Source organism: Rhinolophus sinicus, linkage group LG18 (genome assembly GCF_036562045.2).
Source record: "Rhinolophus sinicus isolate RSC01 linkage group LG18, ASM3656204v1, whole genome shotgun sequence".
NCBI classification, from domain to species: domain Eukaryota; kingdom Metazoa; phylum Chordata; class Mammalia; order Chiroptera; family Rhinolophidae; genus Rhinolophus; species Rhinolophus sinicus.
This window is the reverse complement of record NC_133767.1, coordinates 15,953,742-15,975,583: the sequence shown is the minus strand read 5'-3', so window position 1 is coordinate 15,975,583 and position 21,842 is coordinate 15,953,742. Positions and strand designations below refer to the sequence as shown.

Genomic DNA, 21,842 nt, shown 5'->3' with positions numbered 1-21,842 from the left:
CCCCACATCCTGGCCTGCAAGCGATGCTGCCAATCTGATGGGTGAAAGGGGTATTATTTTGCTTTAATCTCCATTTCGCAGAGTGAAACTTCACATCTGCACAAGTATTCAGAGGGTTTTCATACTTCTTTGCCCCTTAAGAAAAATAACCCAACACCTGGCCCGACCCGGCTCTGCTGGGTCTCTAGACTCAGCCACGAGCAGCTGGGGGCAGGGTCCTGTCACTCCGTGGCTCGAGGCTGTGCTACCATCACCTCTGATAGATGAAGAGTTAGTCACCCGGCCACGGAGCCGCCGTGGTTCTAGAACTTTAGGCCTTCACAGCCACGCGCTGTAACATACGGCCTTGCCCAGGGCGAAGGGCAGACGCCGGGACCCACACCCCTAGCCAACTCCCGGAACACTATCTGAGCTGCCGCGCCCACGCCCCCAGCCCAGCCACTGCCCCTCGGTCCCGCCCCCTGCTAGCAGCGGAAGTCCTGCCTCCTCGGGCTCCCCCGCGCCAATTGGCCACCTCCGCCCCGCCACGCCCGGGCCACGCCCCCGCCACGGGGAGGGCGACTTCCGAGAGCGCAATTCTTGGGGGACACGCCGCGCTCTCTGGGGTCTCTGCGGAAGCAACGTCCGCAGCTTACTACGGGTGGTGTTAGTCCTCCTCGACCCAGACGCATCATCTCATCCTGGGTACCGCCACCATTCTGCTCCCGTCCGCGGGAAGGAAGGGGGCGTATGCAAACAACCTGGAGTCCCAAGCTCCCTAATGGTGAGCGTGTAGGGAAGGGGGCGGGAAACACAATGCGGGCTTAGAGGTTGTGATCGACGTGCTGGTGGTCCAGTGGCTTGGAGGAATCGGCAGCGGTGGCCAATGGCGACGGGGAGGGGGCGGGCAAGGTTGGGGGCAGTGGGCGGGGTTGCGGGTGACTCCGGGATGCTCTGCGGAAAGGGGTAGGGAGGTAGTAGTGCTGACTGACGTGCAGACGGACCAGTGGTTCCGTGAAAGCGGGAGGCGAGCAGCCAATGCCGACGTCGACTAAGCGAGGCGGTCGGAATCTCCGCAATTGTCGAGGGGGGAACGGTAGAGAGGGCGGGCCGTCATGATGGACGTGCACATGAACCAATGATCTCAGGAAAGGAGAGATGGATGACCAATGGTGACCGGGAGGAGGCGGGATGGGGCGGTGATGGGGCAGGGCAACCGGAGGCGTAGCTGCGCTGTGTGGGAACGGTGGGGGCAGGCTGTAGTGAAGGACGTGTGCGCGGGCCAATGGGCCTGGGCAGGCAGGCGGCAGTCAGCCAATGGCGGCGCGCGGACTGGGGGCGGGGCGGGGCGTGGCAGCGGGGCTGCGCGGCGCCGTGCGGGAAGCAGCGGAGCGGCGGCAGCGCTGAGGTGAGGCAGGCGGCGGAACAGGTGCGGGCGGCGGGCGAGCTTAGGCGCTGTGTCCCGAGCGGTCGTGGCCGCGGACGGGGGCGGTCGGGCCCTCGCCGACCGGGCCTCACCGGCCCCCCCCTCACCCGAGCTCCGTCCCCGCAGGTCGGTCGGAGGCCTCCTCCCCGCCGTGCTCCCGCGGCCGGCGCCGTGGGCATGCGGGCGCGGCCTGTGCGCGCGTGAGCGAGGATGGGGACGCAAGGCAGCCCGGTCAAGAGCTACGACTATCTGCTCAAGTTCCTGTTGGTGGGCGACAGCGACGTGGGCAAGGGCGAGATCCTGGAGAGCCTCCAGGACGGGGCGGCCGAGTCTCCGTACGCCTACAGCAACGGTAAGGAGGTCCCGTCGCCGGCCCGCCCGCGGGGTGCCGCCTCCTGTCCCCTCCGGGGAAGGGCTCGGCGCGCGCGGCGGCAGAGCTCGCCCTGCTGGGCCCAGGGCTGCTTGGAGGCGGCGTGAGCACCACGCAGCTCCCACAGTTCGCTGGCCTGGGAGGCGCCTCCCCCGGGGGGCCTGATCTGCCACCTCCTGTCACGTCGGGTCTGGAATGAGAACTGCGCCAGCCGACCATTGGCCCGCGCCGGTGACACTGCGATTAGGAGCCAAAGATCGGCGCCTTGGCTTTCTTCATCTCTTCACTGTAGCTAAAGCCTAACCCTGCCTGGCAGGAAGCAAGCCTGTGGCAATTTGCAATCTGTTTTCTTTCTCACCATTTCAACTCTAATGGAGGCCTGAGGCTGGGAGAAAGCAGCTGGATCCTGAGCTGAGAATCAGCTTGGCACTTCAAGTATCCGTTTGAGGCCATTTTAGAGGCTAGCAGCTTAATGAGAGGCTGAGATTTTGCTGGGAGCCTTCTGGAGAAGAGCTTTCATCTCAGGGTCCATCAGAGCAGCTTGGTGGCTGTGGGGTGACAGTTGACTGAGTCGGTGCGTAAAGAAAGGATTGTTCAGGAGCTGGAGGAAGGATGTACCTGGGGCCGGGGGCATCTGCCCACCAGTGAAGGTCTCAGGGTGGCTGGAGTTCTGTACCGTCCAGGTGAACAACCTGTGACAAGATGTGGCCAGGGTTTTCTCACAACCGCGTGGAGTGTATGCACAGATGAGGGGTCCCCAAAGTCAGGCCGTTCCTCTAGGGTGTTTACTCCGGGCTCAGGGATTCGACACCATGTGCTGGAAGAAAATGCCCCAGTCATGGCGTTGCTGAATGTTCTTTGAAAATTTCTGGTTGCCTGGCGAAAATACACAGCAAATACACATCACCAGCACTTGTAATGGACCCATTTAATGTAAAGAACATAGTGATCTTGGCCAGTAAAGCAGTGTAGCCAATCCCCTTCTGCGATGGGGACTTTGTCCCAGGCCACACAGGGTGTTTCCTTAGGACAACCAGGGACTCTGCCTGTAGTATGTCAGCGTCTAGTCTTGCCAAGGGCCTTTTGTGCTTCTTGAAGTTCTGTCTTGTCTAATTTGACTTCAAGTCTTTGCTCTCCACATCCATTGGTGCTTTGTTTCTCGGGCTCTTGTCAGTCCTGTCTGACTGCTCTGAGCATTTGCTGTTTGCTAAATTGCTTGCCTGTGGGCAGCTGAGAATGTGGACGCTGCTTTTTTCCGACCCTTTTGTTTTAGGATTTGTCAAGGTTGTTGGATTACCTGGGCTGGCTGAATGCCCTTCCTGCTGTAACAGCTTCAGCATCGGGCAGCTGGGCCAGATTCATGCTGTGCCACTTCCGGAAGCACACGTTCCCAGCCCTCGCTTAGAGGAGACGTCTGGAAGGGCCAGAAAGGAGGAGCCCTGGGTTGGTTTTTAGGTGAGGGAGGAAGGACCTCTGTTGGGGCTTTAGCAGGCCCCTTCACCAGCCATTGCCACCTCAGTGGGCGCTTGGCAGCAACCATCAGAGGTGTCTTTCCTGACTCAGACAGTGGTGGCTGAGTTGCTTTACCAGTGGTAGTGTCGCTTCCTGGAGCCCCGCTCCTGGGCGGCTGGTGGTGTGTGTTCGGAAGACCGTGAGAAGAGTGTGCGAGGGGTACGGCTTCACCAGGGGCAGCACTGTTTTCCTGGGACATAGATTTGTGCTTCTGAGGGTCAGCCTCACCATCACACACTCCATCCGGGTGCAGTGAACGTTCAGGGAATACAGAGCCACTAGCTGGAGTGATAGGACCCGCCCCCGTCCCCTCTGTCAAATAGCAATGCATTGCCACACTTCCTATGGCACTCTGACTGAAGCGGGGCTAGTATTGAGTAAAATGTGGAGATCGGCCTGAGATGGGGGCGATGTTGGGTCCAGTGGAGGGCCATCTGCCAGAAATGGTGAAGAAAGCCCACCCTTAGAAAGGTTCCCTGTGCCCTTAGGGCCAGGGCACGCCCACGGGTCCCTGCGGGTCCCCCACGGCATCAAGCAGAGAAGACAGAGCGCCCGGCCCTGGCCCCTGTGCACTGCATGAGGAACGGGACTTTTTGACCCTTGGGCTCGCTGACCCCAAGGCCCACTCACTGTTCTTTATCGGTCAAGTCGGTGGACCTGAGTGTGGGGTTTTTTTTTTTTTCTTTTCTGAACTTCCCAAAGGAGAGTTGTTGGGGGTTTTGGAAGTTCTGGAGTAACTAGTTCTCAGGATTCAACATCATGGGAATTTGTCCTTTGAAAGAGTTGTAATATTCAGGAATTTTTTATTTCTGACCATCTTACAAAAGATATACATGTATATCTTTCCCCCTTCCCCCCTCATTGTTAAAAGCCCTCAGCGTGTTTCCAGGCTTCTTGTTTTCATCCTAAACGCGCGTGGTTCTTCTGACTAGGAGCAGATGACCCATGGCAGGGAGATCCCCACCCCGTGATGGGCGTGTAACCAAAACCCCATCCTTGAGCGTCCAGATGACTTACCCACATTGAAGTCTTGTCTAGCTCGTTCCTCAGACAGGTACGTGAGTGCATGTTGCTTTCCCCAGCTTCACAAACACGTGAGTCATCTAAACAGCCTTTTCTAGCGCTGGCACCTAGAGCAGCGATGAGCCATATGTGACAACGTGCCGACTCCCGCGGGAGCCCACAGTGGCTCTTGGCGTCTGGCGGTGCTGACTTGTGCCGTGCTTATCCCGTGTTTTCCAGAAAATAAGACCTAGCTGGACAATCAGCTCTAAGGCATCTTTTGGAGCAAAAATTAATGTAAGACCCGGTATTATTTTACCATAATATGGGACCCGATCTTATATAAGACCGGGTCTTATATGAATTTTTGCTCTAAAAGGCACATTAGAGCTGATTGTCTGGCTAGGTCTTATTTTTGGGGAAACAGGGTAGGTTTCCATAGACCCAGAGGCCTTCCTCTCAGGAGGTTTGCTTTCCCTCCTTAATACACAGCAGTGGTTTTAGGGGAGGGTCTGTGCTCTTCTTGGACAGAACAGAACACTTTGCATAGAGGTTCTCCTGAGCCATCTGCTGGGGAAATATGCTCCAGAGCGAAAGTGGCAAGGAAGGCGGTAGAACGTTCTGTGAGCAGCTTCTACTCCCCAGTGACCACCAGACCTGACTGCTCCAGGGCAGTGGGTCCCTGAGGCGGCATGCTGGGTGCACCCCAGTGCACAGCCTGTCCTGTTTTACTGAGGGTGATAAAGGTCTCCATTAACAGTGTGTCCTCTTCTTGGCTCTTACATATCTTCTCATTGAGGGTAGAGACTCAACAGGAAAATGTGTCACAGTTGATATGCCCGTGTCTTGGAAGATTCGAGAGTGGGCATAACCCCATCACTCCCTGTCTGCTCCTCTGGGGGTCTGTGTTGGTGGGAGCTGCTGAGTGTACAGGACACTCGCTCGTGTCCTTGGAGCACAGGGCATTTGGGGGGGTCAATGGGCAGGAGGAGCGAGGCAGTTGTGACCGGAGTGGACAATGCCGGGCAAGCGCTGAGGTCTGCCACCAAGGTCAGGCTTGCTGGTTTTCTCCGTGTTAGTGCTGTGCCTGTGGTGGGGGGACAGTGCCTGCACCCCCAGTGTGCCAGAGTGGGCTACAGCCCACGTGCACGACCTGGCGGCCAGGCCAGAGCTCGCCACTTCCCCCAGCTCCATGGCTTTTCATTGGACAGTTCCAAACGTCTCTTCTCGCCTGGCTGGAACTGGGTGTCTGTCCTCTGTTCAAACCTCAGGCACACAGCGTCCTCCGACGCGCCTCCACGCTGTCTTCCTGGGTCAGCACGTGCCTCTGGCCTCGACATCCCGGCGGCTCGTGCAGTGCTTTGTCCTCGTCACCAACATGAGACCTGCACACAGGAGGCGCAAACTAGATGTGTGCTCTGAAGTCACCACACAGCTGGCTCCTCCCGTCCTTCTGTCCCTCTCTGCTTGGCTGGGCACGCGTGTCTGGGTTTCACCCATTTTCTGGGCCATTTGTTGGGGTCCGCCTTTCCCCTGTCAGACGACAGGTTCGGAGGCGGGGGCTGGCTTGCGTGTGACGGGTGCGGGGCCCAGGACTGAGCTCCTCGGCGCTGCTCCTCAGCTGGTCCTCATGCCCACCCTGTGACGGGGGCCCATCGTCATCCCATTTTTCAGATGAGGAACGAGACTCAGGCGGCTGAGAGCCTGCCGCCGCCGTGGGCAGTGGGGCCTGGTACCTTCTGCCTTCCCAGGGGCTGGCTGGCTGATCCCCGTCTCGGGAGCCTGGCGCTGTGATGGGTGGGAGTGGGAGTGCCCCTCTCCTCGCGAGGCGCCCTCACGCCCTCACCTCCACCTTGGGCCTGGGCCTGGGCCTGGGCCTGGCTGCTCTCCGATGACCACAGCCCTCCATCCAGTGCTTCCTGTTTGTTTTGCTCACGTGCTCTCAGTACATCCCACACTGAACTCTTCTTTCCTTCCTCCGAGCTCCTCTGTCCCTGGTCGGGGGGCTGCCTCCCCCCTTCTGCTCTGGGGCCTGGGGCCAGTCACTGAGGCCCATTTGTTCTCCCTTCACGGCCCTGCTCCTGCCCTGCTGCCTCCCTCCTGCCTGCGCCCAGCCAAGCAGCAGAGCCCCGAGAACTCCCAGGACACAAACTAGGGGTTTCTCGAAGGCCACAGAGGGCAATGGTAGACCCATCTGTGCCTGTCTATCCCTGTGCCAGAGACACTCACCTGCTGTGTGTGGTGTAAAGACCACCGTGCCCCTACCTGAGAAGGTGGCAGGCTGGAGGGGACAGGTTTCCTTACCCGCTTCAGATTATGCTGGTGGGGCTGATTTGTAATGTGGACGGGTGTGCCCTTTCCTAAATTTTCACTAAACAAGTAAGTGGAACATTTTCAAAATGTGAAGTGTTGCCCCAATCTTCAGCATTTGCTGTACGCTCACGCAGAGAACAGACAGATGCTTCCACCGCAGGCGCACTGCTGTGCAGAGCTGGGTCCCTCTTTCAGGGTCGTGTGGTTGCAGTGACTGCTGTGTCGTGTTGGGTGCACGTAATGTCATCATTCTCATGATGAGCTTGAATGGTGAGCCAAACAGAAACGTGTCACAGGAAGGAAACCCTAACAGAGTGGAGAAGTAGGCGGCACTTTGATCTACCGGTTATATTTGAATTGTAATTGACAAGGTGTGAAATTGCTGGTCTCTGAGAAGCTGACCCCTTACCTGGTCTGGGGCCTGGGTGAGAAGGAGGAGAAGGGGGTGGCGTTGTAACCGGGTCTGGGAGGTGGGCACCACCTCATGTGGGTGGCACACCTGTCGATGGGGTGTTGTTGCAGGGCCCGGGGGCACATTGGTCAGGGCGTTGCCCGTTGGGCATTTGGAGAAGGTAGGGGAAGGTCTGAGAGTCCAGCACCCTGGCTTGGAGCAAGCTGCAGAAAGAACGGGAGAAGGGACGGGAGATGGCTGTGGGGCAGGATTTAGCACCTTGGGCCCCAGGGTGTTGGCACTGAGCCAGGCGTCGGAGACCCGGAGAGGGGCTGAGCCAATCCCACGTGTGGGGGCATCCTTCGGGTAAATACAAGTGAGTAAAGTGAACTTGAACTTTGAGATGGGAACTGAGGTTTCCTGGTTCTGGTCGCTCTCGCATAGAGCCGCTAGTGCCGGGCAAACTCTGATGTCCACAGTGAGTGACTGACTTCTGCCAAGACGGGACATGTGACTGTGGACATGTGTCCCTCAGAAAGTAGAGGAGGGTTAGGGGCCAGGTAAACCCGGCACTGGTGGAGGCTGTGGGGACCCAAGGACATGAGCAGGACGGTGGGCACGGCCAGATGAGCGTCGGCCCCTCAAGGCGAGGGACAATGACGTTTCGGGGGGGTATGGCGCCTTGGCTAGACACAGGAGGGAAGCGGTTCATGCAGGATTGTGGGGTGCTAGAGGATTGTGAGGAGGGAGGAGTGGGGTAACCTAGAAGGAGTGCAGAGGGCTTGGTGTCAGGAAAGAGAGATCATCCCCCACCCCCAGAGAGGGCGTCCCAGCATCTTTGAGGATGAGCAGAGAATGGAAGAAGGCCCAAGTGCTAGACAGGCAGGCACTTCGCAGATTTTAAAAAGTGTCAAAGTGCAGACAGCCCGTTGCCAGATCTCTGGGCAAGTGAGTTAATGCCAACCCTGAACAGAGATCGTGGCTGGGCGATAAGCATGTGTTTGTGAGCCCAGGAAGCCACCAGGTAGTTCCCAGCTTGGGTGGCAGCCCTGTGGCCGAGGTGGGCCTGCATTCTGTCCCCTGGTTCCCGGGGTTGTCAGCTGGGTCCATGCCAGCCTGAACCTTCCTGGGCAGCCATTTCCCGTCACCTGGGCCAAGGAAGGGTGAGTACCTGCTGCTCAGGTCCCTGCTGGGAGCGATGGGTGACAGGTGAAGTGATATTATCGGGACTGAGACGCTTTGTGCCGCCTGGAGGGATTGAGGAGCCCAGGAACAGCTCCCAGGTGCCAGGGTTCTTGGTTCAGTTCCGAGTCACTGCTGAGGCAATGGGAGCTCTGACTCGGTGGCCGGGTGACTGGCCACCCTGCCCACGCACCGTCCTCCGCTTCCGCCCCCGAAGCCTCTGGGCCCAGTGCCGCTGTTACGGGTGCCCACTCAGCACTCACTCAGCGATCTCCTGTTTTCACCTACTCGTTTGGTATTGATTTCTGTTTCCTGTTGTTCGGGCCTCTCTCTTCCCAGATCCGGTGCTGGCGGTCCACAAACTGCCAGAAGGCTGTGGGAGCTGAGTCTGGTTTTCTGAGACACACGGTTTGAGCAGGGGGGAGGCCTGTCCCTGGGCATAGGTCTCAGGAGCCGAGTGGCAGATGGAGCCCTCGTCAGCCTGCAGAAGCCGCTGAGCTGGCCTGTGACACGCGTCTCCCATGGGAGCCAACAGTCCTGGGTGCGTGCTCACGCTTGCGCGCGCACACACACACACACACGTGTGTGCACACGGCTCTCTCGGTCCCTGGGGCTGGCAGTGACTTGATTGGGTCCAGATCAGCAGTGACCAGGCCCCTCGATGGCTGGGAACATCCTGCTGGTGGTGTCGTTAGTGGGAGTATTTCCGTCATTTTAAGTCCCTATGACGAGGGTCACACAGAGAGTTGCAGAGAGAAGATTCTAAGGAAAAGTCGTGGAAAGATATTTAACCTTAAAATCCAGTAGGATAGAACACTCACCTGTCATCCATCGCAGAGGAAGTCTGATAACACTCAGCAACGGGGTGTCGGGGCTCCACGCTGCATATCGGAGCCTCAGGAAGTCTTCCCCTTGATCAAGGAATTAGAAATCTCTTCTGGGGAATAATAGGAGACGCGACTAGAGAAAATCGGGCTTTGTATTTGTTGGTTTTTTTAACAAAAAGGCAAAACCTGAAATATCCTAAAGGTCTAGCAGTGGAAATACGGTAATATATTCATAGGGTGAGATAATTGTACAGCCTTTCAAAATGGTGGTTTGGAGGGACATTAAATGAATATTCAGTGATATAGGGGAAATCTCTGATATCTTGTTAAGAGGGGAAAAAGTGTGCCTCCGTAACATAGTGTATCAGTGGGTGTGAAATGAAAGAGAATTGTGGAGTGGAACACGTGAAAGCATGAATGGTGGTTCGCGCTCTGTTTTGGGGTTAGGATTAATTGTTTTTAAACGTCCTGTGTTTTGCTGGGTGTTGTGTGTGGATGTGCGTGTTCTTTATGAGCAGCTTTGCTTTGCCTTGGTCTGGTGTGGTTTTTAAGGAAAAGCTCTTCCTTCGAAGGAAACCCATCCACAACGGCCCTAGAGTTTCTCCCGAAACCTTGCCTGCCAGTGTAGACACAAGGGCGTTGTGAAATGCATTAGGTAACTTCTGCTTCCTTTTCCGTCCTTCACCAGGCAGCCCTCTTCCTTCTCTCCCCAGCGACAGGCTTGTACATGGGGTGTCAGACCCCAGCCAGTAGAAGGGCTGGCGTGGGGCACCCGCGCATTGTCCTTGTTCCCAGGATGTCTGTGCGGTCAGCACGTGGGGGACAGGTGTCACATCTGGCTCTGATCTGTATTCAGACCCCTCTTGTAGGGCAATCCAGACCCTCATGGTCGGCACGGAAACTCTGAGCAGGTCAATACCCTGTGGCTCTACTTTTTAAAATAAATTTCATTGAGATATAGTTTACATACAGTAAAATTTTACGTGTACACATTTTATGTATGTGTACAGTTGGGTGAGGTTTGACAGGTGTGTGTGTGGATATATATATATATATATATATATATATATATATATATATATATATAACCATGGCCCTAACTGAGACCTAGAACATTTCCACCTCCCCACAAAGTTCTGTCCTGCCCCTTGGAAGTCGGTCCCCTGGCCCCAGCCCCCGCTGGTCTGCTTCCTGTCCCTTGAGGGGACGTCTGCCTCTCCAAAACGTCCTGTAAATTGAATCATACAATATGGTCCTTCCTTGTCTTTGGTTTGTTTCCGTCACCATAACATATGTGAAGTTCGTTCCTGTTCATTCCTCTTTGTTCCTGAGCAGCGTTCCTTGGCACGAATCTACCCCAACGTACCTACTGACCGACCAATGCAGTTTGGGTTATTTACTGATTTGGCCTATTCTGAATATTGCTGCTTGCACATTCTTGTACAAATCCTTGAAACATTTTTAAAAGTTTATTTTTGTGGTAAAATATGCATATCGATCATGTTGGCCATGTGTAAGTGTATGATTCAGTGGCATGAAACACACAAGTCCTGTGTAAATGTGTGCTAAGCTTGCAATTAACCAAACCGTGTCCTGAATCACTCTACCATCTTGAGTTCCCACCAGCAATGTGTGTGAGTTCCACGCTTGGCCAACATTTGATGCTGTCAGCTTTTTTTGTCCTTTTAATCAACTTTATTGAGGTACATTAAAACCTGTGTCCATGTAAAGTTGGTAGTTTAATGAGTGGTGACAGGTATGTACCCCTGAGAAACCATTGCCAGACTCTGCTCTTAGCAGACTCCCCGCTCTGCCCCCAGACCTGGCAGCCACTGACCTTTATATTAGAGAGTAGTTTGCGTTTCCAGTGGAATCGCACTGTGTGGCTTCTCTGGGAGATTCAGCCGTGTTGCCGTGTGTAGTTGTAGTTCACTCCTCTGTGGTAGTGATGTAGATTCAATGTGAGTACGGCCATGTGTTTACCCTTCTGTGTGTGTGTGTTTATATTCTGTAGGTGGGCTTTTGGATGGTTTCCGCATTTGGGTTATTCTCGGTAGTGCTCCGATGAAAATTCTCATAGGCCTACTTAGAGATACTGTGGGTTCCTTTCCCGATCACCTCAATAAAGCGAGTTGTAGTCTTTTTGCTGGTGGAGGGGCTTGCCTTCAGTTTGTAAAAAACGCAATGCTGGCGAAGCTCAATAAAACAAGGCGTGCCTGTACGTGTTTTTGGTGCCTATATGCGTGCATTTCTTTTGGGGATACTCTGAGGAGTGGGATTGCTAGGTTGTGGGGTGTGCTATGCTCAGCCGCAGTAGATATCACCAGTTTTCCAAAGCGGTTGCACAATTTCTGTCCCATCAGGAAGGTATAGTCAGCCTTGTTACTTTTCTACCTGGATATTCCTTTTCTGCTCCTGCTGTAGCGTTCTTACACTTCCGTAGGTCGTATGTGAATAGTCAAGGTGTCCGGGGACTGTGTTCCTTCTACAGGCTCGAGGGGACGTCCGTTTCCTTGCTCATTGAGTTGGTGACAGAATTGAATTCTTTGCGGTTGTAGGACCGAGGGCCCTATTCTTTGCTGGCTGTAAAGAAGGCTAGCCCAGCTTCTGGAGATGAGCTACATTCTTCTCTTGGGTTCCGTTCCTCCGTCTTCAGGTCCGGCCCAGGTCCCTCCCAGGCTTTGAGTTTCTCCTTTCATCTCACTTCTCTGACTCAGCGGGAAACGGTCCCCACCTTTAAGGACTCATGTGATGGCACTGGGCCCACTCAGGTAGCCCAGGATCCTTTCCCTCCTCAAGAGTCCCTTTACCCTGTCGGAAGCATGTTCCCGGGTTCCAGGGATTAGGATGTGGACATCTCTGGGGCCATTACTCTGTCCACCACACGCTTCTGGAAAGTTCTTTTGATAGATTTTTGTAGGGACAGTGGCTGATTGGAGGAGTGTATGTTTGCATTTCTGTTAGATACCCCTGGTGTTAGTCACTGCTGTGGACTGAATATTTGCATCCCCCCAAAATTCATATGTAGATACCTAACCCCCCAAGGAGGTGGTATTAGGAGGTGCGGCCTTTGGGAGGTGATTAGGTCTTAACAGTAGAGCCTCATGAAAGAGGTCAGTGCCTTAGGAAAGAGCCCACAGGGCTCCCTCACCCCTTCCGCCATGTGAGGACGCAGCGAGGTCGGCGTCTAACCAGGAAGCGGGCCCTCACCAGGCACCGACTTGGCTGGCACCTTGGTCTTGGACTTCCAGCCTCCAGAACTGTGAGAAATACATTTCTGTTGTTTATAAGTCCCCCAGTCTGTAATTTTCTGTCACAGTAGCCTGAGCCAACTAAGAAATTTCCACAAACTTAACGTCTTAAAACAGCACCCACTTATTAGCGCATAGTTTCTGTGGGTCTGGAATCTGGGCACAGCTTAGCTGGGCCCTCACAGGGCCTCAGGGTTTCTCGCAGGCTGTAGCCCGGTGTGGGCTGGGGCAGAACCCCCCCTAAGCTCACAGCACCCTGCGTTCCTGACAACGTGGGCCCTCCACAGGGCGGCTTGTTCCTAGAGCCAGCCAGGGAGAGAATCTGCCTGCAGGAGTCTCGGGGAACATGACTGTGGAGCGGACGTCCATCCTCTTGGACCTGCTCAGGTGGGAGCAAGTGTTAGCTCCCACTACCCTCAAGCGGTGGGTGTGCCCAGGGATGCGATGCCAGGAGGTGGCATCCTGGGCCCAGACAGCGTGCCTGCCACGCCCCTCAGTATTGCCTCCGTAGCCGTGGGCACCCACCTGGCTGTCCCCAGCACGTTCTCTGGGACAAGGAGCATTTCATTGGCATGGCATGTTCTGTGGCCCTACCCTTGGGAGAGGAAGTGGGCAGGCTGGTTAGGTGTCCTGGGCTGCCTGCTCGGCGGGTGTGTGGGTCCCAGGGCACCTCCACATGTCTGCCTGGGTCACAGAAAGCTGTTCTGGCTCCCAGAAGACCTGGCTTTCCTGTCTCGCCTTTGTCTGCATTTGGGAGCTTACTTCCCTCACGAAGGAGTGACACTGGGAAGCAGCAGCTGCCCGTCTTGGGTTTGGGGGCGGCGCCCTCATGCTGCACATTGGCGTAGCTGTCACCCTGCGCTGCATTCAGACAGCCCGGCTGGGCCGCGCTTCCGGAGGCGAGACTGGGAACCATGTAGAAAACCAACAACCTGGGCTTTCGACACAGCAGCATCTCCTGCCAGTGTGGGGGGCCCATGCTGCTCTGGAACCTTCTGTGAAGTCGCTAGGTGATCTGGGGTCAGCGGGTCACCTGCCTCGCTGTAAGGGAGCAGTGGTCATGATCCACATGTCCCGGGATGCTTGCAGGAGGGCCTACTGGGAATGTTTCCCTCGGACGCTGGCCGGCATTCTGGTTTCTGGTGCTCGATTTAAACACCGCAAAGGAAGACACCAGTTAGCATTTTCTGTTTTCATTCTTAATCCCCTTTTGTAGTACCCTTTGTTGTTGTTGTTCATTGTTATGAATTTTTAAAAAGTCCTCCTGTGGCTTTTAATTATGTTGGAAAGTAGCGGGATGATTACACGCTCAGTGTCACCATGTCTTCCATAAAAGGTGGCACCTCAGATGGAAAGGAGGTGGTGGCGAATGTGTTCTCTGGGCAGCCACTCTCTCCAGCTAGTTCGAGTGGAGTTTGCGAAGGTGTGTGGGAAGTGTCCCCCCGGGGGCCAGCCGGCTTGTGCACGGTGGTTCATTCTGACCGGTCCCCGCTCCTTCCAAATAGTGGAAAATGGAACTTAAAAACACCCAACCATCTTGATGTATGCACGCAAGACAGACTTAAGGGGGCAGATGTTAACAGCTGAGAATTTTTGGTTCTTCATGTGTGTTTGTTCCCCTGTCCTGGTTACCTTGTAATTTCCTAGGGCTGCAGTGAGGCTGGTTTTTCTTAGGAGTCTGTTGTCCTGCCCCAGGGCTAACAGACGTGCGAGTCTGTGAAGCTTTAAGGGAGGAGGGGCTGTGGAGGAGGAAAGTGTGACTTCAGCCTGCTGTCTGGTGAATCCTGATGGAACAGACACCGCCAGCCCCGTGGCCGCTGTGCTGTGGAGGAGAACAGCCGGCCCGAGGAGAGTGGCTTGTGCACCAGATTGTGACGGTCTGGCCCCATGGCCACGGGCGCCCCATTCAGGTGGCAGGTGGCCCAGTCCCGAGCATGGCAGGCCAGGTGAAGACAGAGCTGGTGTCCTGCTGGTCAGTGCCACCCAACCTCCAGCCTTCCTCCTGTGCTTACGTGGGTCTCCATGGGCAGGAGGGGGTGCCCCAGTGAGCTCCCCAAACCAGCAGGATGTGGGCGACGGTGGAAAACAAAGTGACATTCCAGAAAGTTGAAACTCTAATGACCTTTTTTGTCTCATTCCTCCTTCCTCCTCCACCTCCTTTCTCTGAATCCGTGCTATGAAATACCTCCTCGGAGGGTGGCATAGTCAGCAGCCAGGTAATTATAATGTTCCTGCAACCCCAGCCTCTGTCAGCGTTTTTCTGCAGCCGGTGAGCTGCTCTGTGCTCCTCCTGCCTTGGCTGGGACACGAGGCCAGCGATGCGGGACGTGCCGTGGGACATGGAGGCCGACCGCGTGTGTTGTGGAGCCCGGGCATGTCCCCTGGGACCGTTGCTCTGCAGCGTCCCTTTTACTGTCCTGAAAAGGAAGGAAATTCATAAATCATGTGTTCTATTTACGCTCAGAACGAGAACAGACGTGTGCACCTACACATGTATCTAATATAAAGGAAAAAGAAAGGGGTGCAAGGCGTTAAAAGATCATTTGTGTTTCAGTAGGTCAAAGCCTGGGTACAGCTGTCCTGGATGCTGAGAAGGTGACAGTGAAAAGGTACCTGGAGTAGGTGTCACTGTGGGTGATGTGATTTTTCTTCTAACCTGGTGAACAGTTCTTGGCAAAATTCTGAACAAATACAACCCAGTCCCCTGTGATTTGCAAGGTGGTGGCAGCCCTGCAAAACGTGGAATGGGGCCGCTGGGCAGCGACGAGAATCCATTAGCTCCTGGAACCATGCCTGGTGTGTAATAGAAATTTGGAAAGTAATTTGTGTCAAGTGAATTGCCACTCCCTTCAGAAACCCCATGACAACAATAGAAAAGACATTCTTAAAAACTTGTGAATCCATCAGATGAGAGCTTGACAACTTGGGAAGTCGATGCTGGTGCGACTGCTAAGTACAGCGAGCTGAAGCCTGGGCTGTAAGGGGCTGACGGGGACCCCACGTGTTCCCAGGCCCCTCTAAACTCAGCCTGAGGACTATAGGCTGAAATCAGGGTGTGGACTGAATGGCTGGGTGGCCCCCAGCAGGGACACAGGAGGTCCATCCTTTGGGACCATCAGGTGTGGTGGAGGGCCGAGTGCAAGTCCATTCCAAAGGGGGAGACCTGGCTGCCCCCCACCGCTAGTGCTCAGGTAGGACCCATGTGGCAGCAAGCAGTCTTTCCTAGAACAGTCACCCCGAGGCACCTGGCAGCTTCACCTTGAGCCCAGTCACAAGCTGGACTCATCCAGATCTACCTGTGGCTTTTTAGGATCTCAGGGGTAAATGGACAGCCAAGGGCTGTCACAAGGTGAGGAAAGACATCTGAGAACCTTGACAGTCTTATACCATGTTTTGCTGTGTGTAATGTGCTCCTGTGTATAATCCACACCCATGGTTTTGGCCCAAACATCCAGGGAAAACAACTTTCGTTTTAATCCCCCCACTTTTCTCCCAGCACCCCCCCACTCTGGTTCAAGCCATTGTTTCTCAGTCTAGTTGTGTAGGACACAGCTCCCTGGCCCATGCTGGTATTAGGAGCCTTGCGCTGGTCGCCGGTCGTCGGTCGTCGGTCAGCCGCTCACCGGTCAGCCGCTCACAGCAGCTCAAGGCAGCTCTTGCTGGCTGCTGGGCACTCATGCTGGTTGCCGACCACTCACGCTTGCCACCAGCTACTCCTGGCCGCACACAATAGCCCATAGCAGCTCACGGCTGCTCACACTGGCTGCCAGCCACTCATGCCGGCTGCCGGCCACTCACGCCGACCTCCAGCTGCTCATGGCAGCCCAGCTCCAGGGAGAGCTGTTGTTCACCATCTTAGCTGTAGAGGGCGCAGCTCACTGGCCCATGTGGGAATCGAACCGGCAACCTCGGCGTTAAGGGCACGGCGCTCCAACCACCAGAACTACCGAGGCTGGCCCCCTCGTTTTAATTTTTTAATTCAAATTTTTATTTGTTTACATTTAGGTACTTGTTTTTTGTATTATACAGGAATTTTAGCATTTATTTTTTGACATTATTGTACAAGAAATTTTATGGAACAAATAATTACAAAACACAAGGACAGATACAAGGTACAAGAAATTTTATGTACTGGTAACAAATTTACAATATTTAATATTTACGTATCATAGAAGGCCAAGAACTCTTTGTTGTTGCAAGTTTGTCGTAAATTCAACAAAACCGATTATAATAGATTCCAGGGCATTATTTTGTGCACAGATATCGTTATTGATTTCTAGAGTTACACTTTTAACTCGTTAGCATAAGTAAAAGAGTTAACGTTTATATAGATACGGAATTAGTACTACCCATGTATAATGCGCGTCCTTATTTTTCCCTCACAAATTTGGGCCAAAAAAAAGTACACTATACACAGCAAAATACGGTAATTAGTGTTTTCTGAGATATAGAGGTATTGAATCCAAGAACTAAGAACAGGGTACTGTTAGAAAGGAACATTCCAGAGGACCGGAAAGAGCTTTTAGAAATTAAATTAAAAATAGCAGAATTTTTTCAAAGATCATAGGGCTGGAAAATAAAATTGAGAGCATCTTCTAGAACATGAAACAAGACAGAGATGGGGGAAAAGGCGAGAAAATTGGCTCTTCGCCCAGAGGTGACTGCCTGGCTAATGGGAAGCCAGGATGTGGGGCAGAGGAGCGTGTGGATAGAGGGGGGAACTGGGGAGCTAAGGGCTCCCGGGCTCCAAGCACCGAGAGTGAAAAATACCCTCAGGACACTGGGCAGCTAAATAAATACCGTGACAGCTTTCAGAGTAAAACATGAGAACTGGGGATCAGAATAGCATGTATGTCCCCTGGGAGCCTCTGGTCCCTTGACGGCCACTGATGGCGTCCCCGAGCCCTGTGTCTGTCAGGGTGTGTCCTCAGTTCTCAGGGCTGAGACCTGGTCATCCTGTATGACTCTCCCCATGTGTGAGCTGCTCCAGTCCCCAGAGGCCTGGTTGACCCCCGTGTCCCCGCTGCGGTTCCGGCTCCCGATACCTGATTTCTGTGCTGTACAAGGTGTTAGATGTTTTGAATGAAACCTCTGGGCATCATGTTTTTCAAAGAGCTGCTCGATATTTAAGGCCTGATGGGGTGATGTGAGGAAGGGGGTGATTGAAATTCTCCAGCAACAAGTCTTTAGACCTGAGAATCGTCAGAGCTGATTCATCGTGAGGTTTGCTTGTTGCCCGTCAGGCAGTGCCGGGCCCAGAGGGCTCCCGAGAGCACGGCCACTGTCTGTGAGTCTAAATCCCCTCAGCAGTGACGTGGCTCAGCCATGGAACTGCAGCTCCTCTCCGCAGTGTCCTGAGAACCCTGTTCTCTGATGCGAGGGGGGCTGTGCAGCAGGAGGAGGGTAGGGAGAGGGGGCCCCCTCGATACCAGTTCCCACGCTGAGTGCCTGTCTGCGTACATCCCACGTGTGTGTTTGGCGGAGCGTTGAGCGGAGCCGCCAGGGAGCAGGGACAGGGCATCCTTTCTGGCGCAGACTGAAGTTAACGTCCTGTTGTCCTGGGTGGAATGTGGGCAGATGGTCAGCAGGGTGCCCAGGGCACACAGTGCTCACGATGCCAGTAGGGAGAAGAGGCCCAGCAAGGACAGCGGAGGTGCCAGTCCTCTGTACCCTGTCTCTCCTGAGCCCTTCCTGCGTGCGCTCTCCTGTGGCAGCTGCCTGCCAGACCCTTGCACCACAGCACAACCTCCGGGTGGCCTGGCTGCAGGGTCATTCCCTTCTTGGGGGCAGTCAGCGTCCAGTCCCCTCAGCCCAGGCCTGCTGGGCCAACCTGCCACGTGGAGGGGTTGCCGCCTAGAGGATGGGCATTGCATCTACAGCCTGGCTAGAAATTGCCCTCCAGTGTCATTCTCACAGAAGCTGTGGAGCCAGGACTGAGAAGGGGCGATTCCTGGGCCAAATCTGTGCTTCCTGTTTCACAGAGGATTCCAGGAGCTTCCACCCAAAGAAGCTGGTTATCAGCAGAGGAGAGCTGGGGGAAGGGCAGATTCAGAGCAGGGACAGTGGAGACAGGCCTGAGTTCTGAGAATCTTCTCTCCCTTTAAAAGAAAAAAGATGTGGTAAAATACACATAACATGAAATTTACTACTTTAATTATTTTTAGGTGTGCAGATCAGAGGCATTAAGTGCATTTATTTACCCTGTTGTGTGACAATCCCAGCTGTCCATCTCCAGAACTTTTCCGTCTTCCCAAACTGAAACTCTGTCTTCATTGAACACTGACTCCGCACCCCCTCCCCCAGCCCCTGGGAACCTCTAACCTACTTCCTGTCTCTACGACTGACTGCTCTGGGGACCTCATAGAAGTGGAGTCACAGTATTTGTCCTTCTGTATCTGGCTTATTTCCCTGAGCTTAATGTCCTCAGGGTTCATCCATGTTGGAGCAGGTGTCAGCATTTCGTTCCTTTTTAAGGTTGACTAATAGTCCATTGTATGTAATCTATTGTATGTAATCTGTTGTATGTAGTTCATTGTATGTAATCTGTTTATTCATCCCTTGATGGACACTTGGGTTGTTTCCACCTTTGACTATTGTGACTAACGCCGCTATGAACACGGGCATATAAATACATACATGTTCAGTTCCCTGCCTTTACTTCTTTGGGGCATAAACCTGGACGTGGGATTTCTGGGTCATCTGGTAATTCTGCATTGAATTCTTCGATGAACTGCCAGACTGTTTTCCACAGTGAGCATTTCCATCCTCCCCAGGGCTCTGATTTCTCCACATCCTCACCAACCTTTGTCCTTTTCTGTTGTTTTTGGTAATAACCATGTGATGGGGGTGATGTGATCCCTCCTTGTGGTTTGATTGCATTTCTCCGATGTTCAGTGTATTGAGCATCTTTTCATGTGTGTGTGGTCCTTTCTGTGTAAGTCTTTTGCCCAGTTTTTACTTGTTTTGTTGTTGTTGTTGTGGAGTTGTAGGATTTCTTTATATATTCTGGATGTCAGTCCCTTGTCAGCTATGTGACTTCCAAATATTTTCTCCTGTTCCGTGGGTTGCATTTTCATTCTGTGGAGTGTCCTTTGATGCGTGGGAGCCGGGTTTTGACGTGTGGATAGGAGTTGGCCAGGCAGAAGCCCAGCAGGGGTAGAGGCACCGGTGCCTGAGGGAGCATGCCGTCTGCAGACGCTCTGAGGCCAGCTTGCACATGCACACACACGTGAGCAACACCTATGTGACTCTGCCCATTCCCAAGCCCTCTTGGAGCAAGTGACATATACAGTCATGAAACTGGTGACATTTTTCAGGCTTACGAGAGGAAGAGGAAACACTGAGCTCTTAGGAAGTTTCCAGATGGGCCATAAACCAGTTGACGATCTTACATGTAAGATCTGTCCCTGCTCCTACCAACTTCTCTTGGACTTTTTTCCATGAAGGTATAAAACAAAAACAAAAACAAAAGGTAGGCCGTGCATAGGTCGTGCAGAGAGCTCTCCAGAGAAATAGCATTTTAGCAATTACTTTATCCTTAATAATGTTCCATGCACACTCAGTGGTCAGTACCTGGGGGCTGCAGTGAACCCAAGAACTCGGAAATACGATGAGCTTTTCTGAGTTCCCCCTGAGATCCACACGAAGTAGGACAATTGGAGATGAGCGGTCGTCCTGTGGGCGTGCTGGGCTCCGCTCCTGGGCCGCCTGCCCTTTGGCCGGTGCTGTGGTGGCCAGCACTCTCGGGTCCCTGGGCTGGAGCGACACGAGGGCTTCAGCTGTGGGCAGCGTGCCCCTCCCCCTCTCGCCTCCACTGGGCTGTAGACTGAGCCCTGGTGAGGCGGGTCCTGGCGGGTTCGTCCCCAGGAGTTGCCTTCAGCCGCCCTCTGCTTCCTCACAGGGATTGACTACAAGACAACCACCATCCTGCTGGACGGCCGGCGGGTCAAGCTGGAGCTCTGGTGAGTGGGGGCTGCGGGGCCGGGGCTGGGGCCGGGGGTGGGGTCCAGCACCTCAGAGGTATTTCTAGGACCTCGGAAGCTAAGTGACTTAAGTCAAGAATCCTTGAAGAAACAGGAAGGAGTCCTGTTTACATTTCGCGTGGAATAGCCGTTGAAAGAGATGCTGTGTGAAAATGGAATGGGTTCTGCTCCATTATGCAGACACCTAAAGGTCCGAGGCTGTTTGTTCTGATGGAGCCCAGCTCCCTTTGCCCGTAAAGACACATTGCCACAGAGGTCACGGCCCCGCGTCCCTCTCGTTGCTGGGCCACACGTCAAGGAGCATTTCCCAGAACCTTGACGTTGAGAGTAAATGCCCACAGGTTTGGGTTCTCCGGCCTGGCAGGGTGGGCTCCCGTGGCACCTGGGCCCTCAGAGGTTGGCCAGTGTGAGCTGTGGAGGGCAAGAGGGTGGGAGTGCATACCCTGCTGGGATCACACTGCGCGTGCCGGGGTCCCACAGCCGTGTCCCACTGACACCCCCTGTGTTTCAGGGACACGTCGGGCCAGGGCCGGTTCTGCACCATCTTCAGGTCCTACTCCCGAGGCGCCCAGGTAAGACCAGCGACGCTGCGGTGCTGCTCTCCAGAGGGACAGCTCGTATTTCTGTGCTGTCACACCCCACGTGCGTGGCTCTTTCTGGGGAAGTTTGATGTTTGGACCTCGGCCGTCCACTAGGCTGTCCTCTGAGCAAGGGACCTCAGCATCAGAGGGCACCAGGTCCCCACATCCTTACTCTGTCCCCACTCTGTCCCCACTGGCTCCTGTCGCCGATGCCGTGGGAGGTCTGCCGGGACCCTGTACCGGGGAGACTCCGCTTGCTCACCTGCTTCACTAGGAAACCAAAGGGACTTCCCTGACACCCAGGACCTCCACGGGTGGAGCGAGGAGGCTGGGGGCTCCCAGGGTGGGCTGGGCTGGATTCCTAATCAGGACTGTGCAGAATGAGCGTTGGAGGGGCTGTGGGAGGGGCAGCCAGGACCTCAGAGAGATGGGTCAGCAGTCAGCAGGAGATGGGGCCTGTCCCAAGGGCTGCCATGGAAGTGCACCCATGTTGGGTGGGTGTACAGGGGCGCGGGGGCACCCTGGGAAAGTGTGCATGGGTGCAGGGACACCTTAGGGGAGCAGGCAGGGGTTTGCTCGGCCCTTCCTCTGTCCTCTGGGCTCCCCCAACTTGCTTGTGTGCTGAGTGGATCTGTGTGTGATTCAAGGCTGGAAGGAGAGGGGAGATGAACGTACTTGCATGAGCAGACCTCTCTAGGCTCCCGCGGCTGCGTCATCAGGAAGGGTCTGGACGCGAGACCAGGCCTGTCTATAGTGCAGAGCAGGCCATGACTCCCACCCCAGACTTCTGGAATTGTCAAGGGGACCCCCACGTTCAGACCTGCTCAGCCCTGCCCTACGCCCTAGGCAGGACCCCCCGCCAGGAACAGCACACATTCGTATGAGAGGGGGCTCTTGGGCGTGTTTGGGGGCCTTTGACTGTGTGGGGTGCAGGCTCCAGGTGGGTCTGCACTTGGCAGGATTGAGGGCTTCCTGTAGCCCTCAGTCTGACTTGGACTCGTGGGGAACCCTGCGTGGTATCCGTTT

General features: G+C 54.6%; 1 protein-coding gene across 3 annotated transcripts in view; it reads left to right on the top strand.

The window, feature by feature from the left end:
• The first annotated feature begins 559 nt into the window (after nucleotides 1–559).
• The window catches only part of RAB40C (RAB40C, member RAS oncogene family), a 28,801-nt gene continuing 7,518 nt past the window's right edge, over nucleotides 560–21,842 (top strand). Inside the window, exons 1-4 of one of the 3 annotated variants that reach the window (XM_019756228.2) lie at nucleotides 560–763; nucleotides 1,532–1,757; nucleotides 20,154–20,214; nucleotides 20,747–20,807. In XM_019756228.2, coding sequence (XP_019611787.1) covers nucleotides 1,616–1,757; nucleotides 20,154–20,214; nucleotides 20,747–20,807 — 264 coding nt within the window. In that variant the 5' untranslated portion in view covers nucleotides 560–763; nucleotides 1,532–1,615. Of the gene's footprint in view, nucleotides 764–1,305; nucleotides 1,409–1,531; nucleotides 1,758–20,153; nucleotides 20,215–20,746; nucleotides 20,808–21,842 lie in introns of those variants that run through there. The other 2 variants (XM_074322968.1, XM_074322969.1) reach the window with 2 other exon arrangements.